At 45.3% G+C, this 8,068-nt stretch overlaps 1 protein-coding gene across 1 annotated transcript; it reads left to right on the top strand.

The window, feature by feature from the left end:
- Nucleotides 1-4,710: 4,710 nt before the first annotated feature.
- On the top strand, nt 4,711-7,323 carry LOC306706069 (leucine-rich repeat and immunoglobulin-like domain-containing nogo receptor-interacting protein 3; the record flags this gene model as incomplete). Its single annotated transcript, XM_079172980.1, has 3 exons — nt 4,711-5,265; nt 5,818-6,561; nt 6,754-7,323. The coding sequence occupies 3 exons, from the start codon at nt 4,711-4,713 to the stop codon at nt 7,321-7,323; spliced, it is 1,869 nt and encodes a 622-aa protein (XP_079029106.1).
- Nucleotides 7,324-8,068: the final 745 nt, after the last annotated feature.

Genomic DNA, 8,068 nt, shown 5'->3' with positions numbered 1-8,068 from the left:
TTTCCGACTAATTATGTTGTGATGACAGTTTTCCTTTGTTTTTATCGAGGGTCTAAGTTTGAGCGCTGTTGTTTTTGTTTTCACTGACTAGATTACAATGTGAGCATTGTAAAACCTTTCTGTGACTCAAACTTTGATTAGAGGAGACACAACTCGATTTGACTTTTCAGACTTACAAAAGAATTTCTTTTCTTGTTGACTTGGACTTGATGTTGCTTGTAGATTAATATAACAAAACTGAGAATTTCCAGGCTTTAATAAAATCATAACTCTCCGCTTTGAACAAACTTACCACAGTTGTCTTCCCTCCCATTGTCGACCCCCCCTCTCTCCCCCCATTCAGTGCGTCTGTATTAGAGAGCTGCTAAGCTGTACTCCACACTTGGGCTTAAAATGGAGCGAGTAAGCACAGATTTAATGTTGGACTTATAGCTACTTAGCAATGGAAAGCGTAAACTGTCAGCTTTCTTCTGAAAAGTAAAAACTTGTCAAGTTAGCACCTCGCGGTTGGTTGGCAACAATATAATGTAACCGCTCGCTCTCTAATAACCTGCTGACTGCTCGACTGCACCTACATCACTGATTCTATTTGTAGAGGTAGTTTGTGTGTGTGTGTGTGTGTGCGTGTGTGTGTGTGTGTGTGTGTGTGTGTGTGTGTGTGTGTGTGTGTGTGTGTGTGTGTGTGTGTGTGTGTGTGTGTGTGTGTTAGTTAAAGCAAAAGCAAAAAAGCCAGACAAAGCGGAGGAAGGAGGGATATGACGGTTGAGGAGGACCACGCTCTGCTGGCCGAATATAAAGGCTTATAAAGGCTACCAGTCAACATGGATGACCTATTTACGGTCAGACACACCACTACACAAATGCACACCAGACAATGAACACAACCTCATTTTTTTCCATTTTTTGAAGGGTTCTTTCTCGGCAACATGGTGTTTTTAATTGGGCTATCCTGTCTGTGTAAATCAGGTGAAACAACCGGTGTTTGAGACATCCGGCCATGGTCAGAGCACGCTGATGCATGTGCGATTGGACAGGGATGTTGTTCCCAAACATCTGTTCATCAGGTCAGCTATCTAAAAGTTAATTATTTTTAGCTCCCGGGCAGATTTTCCTCCCATTCTTCTTCATCTCTCTGCCTGGACAGCTGGTCTGCTGCAGAATCTGTCGGGATGGTTGTTGGATTTGCCACTGCTGTTGCCTCAACATCTGGCAAATGTTAATTTACAGTTTGTGGTGTCGATTTGGGGCCTCTTAGTGTGATTTTGTATGTCTTGGCTGTCCAGATGCGGGAACAAGCTGCAAGACTTACCCTGAGCTCTGTTGAAGCAGAATAGAGAGACAAGCTGCTGATGAAACCACCTGCTGCTACAATACTAGAACAGCTACCTCCTCAGTGTTTGCCATGGGAGTGAGAGCAAAGGTGTGTATTCATTCGTCTGCACACTGGACTCCTCCGGGTCCATGGGTTTAATGGAGTGTGTGTGTGTGTGTGTGTTTTAAAGAGTCCTGCCTGTCCTTGAGTCCAGCAGTGAGGACCTTGTCTGCCTCCACGGTGTCAGCTCACTGATTCATGCTGCAACCGCCACTGATCCGTAGAATGACTCTCATGGGGGGGGACAGGCTGCATCCATCGCATGGCCTAAGAGCTGGGCAGACGTTCACTGACACAGACACTATATTCACTCACAATATAAGACACACGCATCCTAACATACTAGCACATGACATAAAACTGAGGATCCGCAAAGTATGCACATTTTGTGTACACGCAGTTCAGACTCCAGGCAAATCTGATTTGTTTCTCACATCAAATCTTTAAGACAGTCTGTTATTTGCAAGTGATGAGATCGGATTGATGCGTCCAGACATCCCCAACTTATCCGCATCGGTTGCTACGGTAACAATGTAGGCGTCGCTAGCTACGCGGCAATGCTGCTGACGCGGCTTTCCAGCGAGGAAGCATTCGCTCGAGGAAACGATGGCACTGCCATGGTGCAGAACTCCGCCGTCACACCAGACAAACTCAGCGACAGAAGAGGTAAACATTGCGATGGGGAAGCAGCAGGAAGTAAAAGTGAAAGTGCCAGTAAACAGCATGGACTCTGCTCTGCACAGTGTAATCCAATTTGAGCAGCCAGAGCATACAGACTGAGATGCATCCCTAGAAATCTGATTTGCAAAAATTGCATTTCATGTGTGTTTTTTAGCGGTCCAGGTTTTCTAAAATGAATCTGGATATGCCAAAATACCGATTTCAGCTGGTAGTCTAAGCAAGGCCTTCTAGATTAGCAAGAGTTTCTGAGAAAGAGACCAGAGTTTACGAGACATACTTAAGCACCCACAAATGATTGCATTCATTCAGACTGCCCAATGGTGGACTGTAAGGCAGACAAAATAATTAGCTTTCTTACGAATTATGGTGGATGAAGTTAAGGTACAGTTAAGAAGAAAAGCTCACGTATATGATGTACTGTAGAAAATATATTAAACACCAAAATGCCTTAAAATAATTTTCAGTCTATGGCAGCTCATAGTCAATACAGTCACGTGATGCAGAGAAGACACATTGCTTGAGTTAACTTCAGTGTGAACAGTCTGCTGCTAAAAGCATTTAATTAATTTAGTGTACATATATGTACAGATTGAGTATCCCACAACCTGTGTCAGCATATTAGCATGGTAACATTTGCAAATTAACAATATACACCTGAAGAATGTTGACCTGAAGATAGCGCAAGGTGAAGTTCAGGGGTTAAAAGTTTTTACAAAACATCCTCAGGGGACCATGAACGTCTGTGCCATATTTCATAGCAATCCATCCGACAGTTGCAGAGATATTTCACTCTGTTTATCGCAATAAGAAGCTCAAATTTAAATCTCATTATGGCACTAGAGGAAAGGTCAGGTTATCATCAAAGTCCCCTTCGGGGACCACGAGTAGGGAAGTAAGAGGTGAGGAAATATTATCATGTCATTATCGAGCTGGTGCTGGGATGCAGATGCTAATTTTGTTTGATTTTTGTCTTATAAATAGCTCGTTATTTGGTAACACCTGTTTACTCGTGTTTGTTTTTCAGATCTCTGTTACTCTCCTGGGCTTTACTCCACGGAGACGCTGCGGTTTGCTGCTCTGTTGTTGTGGTCATGGGGAGTTGTTGCTGGTTGATAGTGCGAGGCTGAGAACTGGGTCAGCCTCCCTCTGCCTGCGTTTTTGTCTCAGCAAATGGAAAATTGTGCCAGATTTACAACCAGACCCTTCAGATATGGGATCTGTAAACAAAGTATTTTTCAGATCTGTCAAAGAAATTGTGGGACTATCCACCCTGAGGCTCAGTAGATGAGACACACTTTCTCTGGGGTTTTACTGCGAGTTTGTATGTGATCATGTGTGAAAATATGAGTTTTGTGCATGTGTGCGAGGAGTTTACGCCTGCCATCATTTAAATTGAGCTTAAATCCCATTTCATCCTGTTTGATCCAATTGATGCCAACACATTGAAACAGTCCGATATGATTAGGCGTTCAAGAGGCTGTTTTCAAAATCCAACATACTACAAAAGAGACTTGAGGCAAAGCCCAGCAAGGAGAGACTGGCAACTTATTCCTTTTACTGTTAGACTCGCCCTATAAACACCAACCCATATATTATTAATCTGTTTGACTCTTTCTTCCTCTACTGCCAGCATCAGAGGGCATTTTAACATCATACTCCCTTGTGATGATGATGTATTCTCTCTTTTTTTCACTTCATCTGTAAAAGAAACAAGCAAAGAGTAAAGAGTTTAACATCTGGGGTTTCTGGTGAGGATAATAGCAAAAAATGTTCCTCTTTCCACACACAAGTTTTTCTCAAGTGTAAAAGTATCTCCACTTACTGCTAACTAGATGGGCACTGCGTTGTGTTCCAGATCTAATGCCAGGTGCTCTTTGACTGTCTCCGAGTTGAAAACAGTGTGTGGGAGAGATGACAAGTTGCCTGAAGGAATGTTGAAGCACGAGTGATTCATCTCATCACCGCGCAAGGAGAACCAAAGCGATTTTTAATTCATACCCAGCAAAATGCCACGTCCTACGCAGGCATGCATCAGCACATACCTGATCAAACACATTATGTGACTTGAGTACACAATGATTCAAACGCCTGTTGCTCTTCACATTTGATAGCGTGCATTGGCTTCCAGGCATAATGTGAATGATGAGGAGCTCAGTCTGTGTTTATGCGCGCTGATGATAAATGAATTGTGTTTGTCAAAATGGAGCAGACGGTCTCAGTGCTGCAAGGAGGAGCTGAGGAGGTGCAATGTACATGAATTCAGCTGAAGCAGGAAGCTCCCTCACATGGCTCCCGGTGTCCCAGTTCTCCAACTCAAACCATAGATCAGACAAATGATCTTAAATATCTCACATGGAGCCGTGTTCCTGTCATGTGGTCTCGTCAGTTATATTTTAATGCCGTGCCAATGATATGCCTCAAATCTCCACAGCTTTCGGTGGAATATTACTTAAACTTCACAGCCGTGTTAATGTAATTTTTATGAGCCTGGGAGATGATCATTTCCACATATCATTCATTAATCTCATGTTTCCGGTTTCTCCACTCTCTCTCTCTCTTTGCTTCTCTCCTGTTAATTCCGCCCCTCTGTCTCCTCTTGCAGGTGCATGGTGCGCTGACCCTGCCTTCAACAGGCGAGGAGTTGGAGGACCAGGGCCATGACTGGCTTTCCTGGCCCTGGTGGGCGTGCCTTAGTGCCATGGCCAAGGGTGCGGCCGTGGTTCCTGGCTGCTTCTTTGGTTGCCATAATAACCTTGACGCTGCCAGGAAATAGCCAGGCCTGTCCGCCACGGTGCGAGTGCTCGGCTCAGCTGAGGTCGGTGTCGTGCCAGCGGCGGCGGCTCACCAACATCCCAGAGGGCATCCCCACGGAGACGAAACTTCTGGACCTCAGCAAGAACCGGCTCCGCTGGGTGCAAGCAGGTGACCTGGCACCGTACCCGCGGCTGGAGGAAGTGGACCTCAGTGAGAACCTCATCGCCACGTTGGAGCCAAATGCCTTCGCCACCCTCCAGAGTCTTAAAGTGCTGAAGTTAAGGGGAAACCAGCTGAAGTTAGTGCCCATGGGGGCTTTCGCCAAGCTGGGCAATCTGACCAGCCTAGACCTGAGCGAGAACAAGATGGTGATTTTATTGGACTACACCTTCCAGGATCTGAGGGGTCTGAAACATTTGGAGGTGGGAGACAACGACCTGGTTTATATCTCCCACAAGGTAGGCTCTCCAGCATTTTGTCTGTATCTTCACCGTGTCACTGATGAAGAAGTAGATGGACGAACAATCAATTTATTTTAACAAATCCCAGGAAATGAGATCGTAGTGGAATATACTCTGTGGTTCCAAATAAACAGTAATATGTGGTTCAACATTTGGAGGAATGGGAAGAGAGTTAGATGAGGATCGATTCAACTCTCATATCACATTTAAATGTTGAACTATTTCTTTAACAAAGGAAAAGAGTAACACAAAACTGAAGTTTGTGTATACAAATATATTTTTTTGTTAATATATGAGTTTGTCGGCACCTTTCGCAATACTCGTGGTGCCACAAACTCCTAGAATTTCTTATTAGAAGCAAAATATACATGCAAAACATGTATTTGGTCATATTATAATAGACTCACCAGATAGGTGTAAACATACTGTCTTTCCACTGTTTGTTCAACAGCAAAATTGAACATTCTCTGCTGGCCATCATGCATACATGTCAATAAGTAAATACATTTTATTTTAGGTTTTAAACCCCTTTATCTTCCTGATTTCCAGGCATTCACAGGGCTGCTGGGGCTGGAAGATCTCACAATAGAGCGCTGCAACCTGACATCCATCTCCGGCCAGACCCTGTCGTACCTACGCAGCCTGGTCACCCTTCGCCTCCATCACCTCAGCATCATTGCCCTGGAGGACCAGAACTTCCGCAAGCTCTCTAACATGCGGAGTCTGGACATCGATCACTGGCCGTACCTGGAGTACATCTCCCCTCTTAGTTTCCAGGGCCTGGACCTCCACCGGCTCTCCATCACCAACACCAACATCACCTCTGTCCCCTCCGCTTCCTTCAAAAACCTGGTGCACCTCACCCACCTCAACCTGTCCTACAATCCCATCACCACACTAGAGCCCTGGGCCTTCAAGGACCTGCTGAGGCTGAAGGAGCTCATCATGGTAAGCACAGGGTTGATGACAGTGGAGCTCCATGCCCTCGGGGGCCTTCGACAGATCCGGGTCCTCAACTTCTCCTCCAACGACCTGCAGACTCTTGAAGAGGGCTCCTTCCACTCTGTCAACAGTATGGAGACCCTCAGAGTGGATGGGAACCCCCTGATGTGTGACTGCCGTCTGTTGTGGATCCTGCAGAGACGCAAGACCCTCAACTTTGACGGCAGAGTGCCGGTGTGTGCGGGGCCGGTGGAGGTGCAAGGGGTCAGCCTCAGCACCTTCACCGATTCTGCACTCTTCGATCACTTTACATGCCAGAAACCTAAGATACGCAACCGTAAGCTGCAGCAGGTAATGAAGATGACTGCATTTAGCTTTAATATTTAGCTGAACTTTGATAAATGCTTATTGTTTTATCATTGAGGTCACTCTAATTGCTTCTGCAAGCACAAAAAGTATTTTCTGTGATCTGCCAGATTTTGTTGTGCACATATTCTCCTGAAATAATTGGTTTATGCACTCCTTTCCTCCACCTTTTTACAGGTGATCGCTCGTGAGGGCCAACCTGTGAGTTTTCTGTGTCGAGCTGAAGGAGAACCTGCACCTGCTATTGTCTGGATTTCCCCACAGCGCAGACGGATCACAACTAAAAGTTCCGGGCGCATTACTGTCCTCCCTAGTGGCACCCTGGAGATCCGCTACGCCCAGCTTACTGACAGCGGAACATACATCTGCATCGCCAGTAACGCCGGAGGCAATGACACCTACTTTGCTACACTCACAGTGCGTGGCCAGCCACTAGATGCCGCCTCAGCCTTCTTTCTCAACCGCTCGCTGTACAGCGGCGAGTTCTTCAACGACACAAATCTGAACAACACGCGCGTTTTCCTCAAGTTCACCTTGGACCTGACCACCATCTTGGTGTCCACGGCAATGGGTTGCATCACCTTCCTGGGGGTGGTCCTCTTCTGTTTCCTGCTGTTGTTCGTGTGGAGCCGGGGACGCGGCCAACGCAAGAACAACTTCACAGTGGAGTACTCCTTCCGGAAATCTGAACCCGTCACCGGCAGCTCCTCAGGAGGGACCAGGAAGTTCAACATGAAGATGATATGAAACAACGCAGCCAGGGGTCCCTCGGGGGAGGCATGAGCACGTCCCAAAAACGTGTTTGACACACGCAAACACACACAGCCACTGACTCGCAAAGAAGTGTTAAAGCACAATATAAGTTCCTGTCTATTTTCTCTATTCAAAATTGAGTGCCCACATCAAATGACACAATTTGGACCCAGATCTCTCTGCCTTTCAGTGGTTTCATTCAGCTTGTGGTAAAGAAACATGTTTAATTGATACTGTTAAGAACTACAGTATTGATAGATTTAAAGGAGATAACTTGTCGTCCGTTCTTGACAAGAATAATAGAGTTAAGAATTATAGGAGATAAGTTTTGGAAATTGGCATGATTACTGTGCTGTGGGATACCGGTAGCCCTGTTTCTCTGTTACATTAATGAGATAATGAATTTAAATACTTTACTGTATTCTGTACAGTCAGGGATTTTAAGAGAAATGAGCTGCAGGGAGACCTGGCTACCATCCATTTATATCATTTGTGGTTTTGCTCTTTTAAAGTCTGCCCTGTTAAGAATCGTGCATGTAGAGATGCAGATGAGAGTTAAGTTGTGAGTTCATGCCACCGAATAAAACAAATTGTTTTGAAAGACATTTTGAATATGTTTTTCTATAGAACATATAAGAGCCTCCTTTATCTTTTCTGACCACGGCTGAACAGTGAGAAGGGTTCTTCATTAGCATTATTTTATGTCAAGCTTAAAGGCTGTAAAATACGATCTGATGAT

Source organism: Pholis gunnellus (assembly GCF_910591455.1).
Source record: "Pholis gunnellus genome assembly, chromosome: 14".
In the NCBI taxonomy this organism is placed as follows: Eukaryota; Metazoa; Chordata; class Actinopteri; order Perciformes; family Pholidae; genus Pholis; species Pholis gunnellus.
Note: the sequence above shows the minus strand (reverse complement) of the source record. Positions and strands in the feature narration are given on the sequence as shown.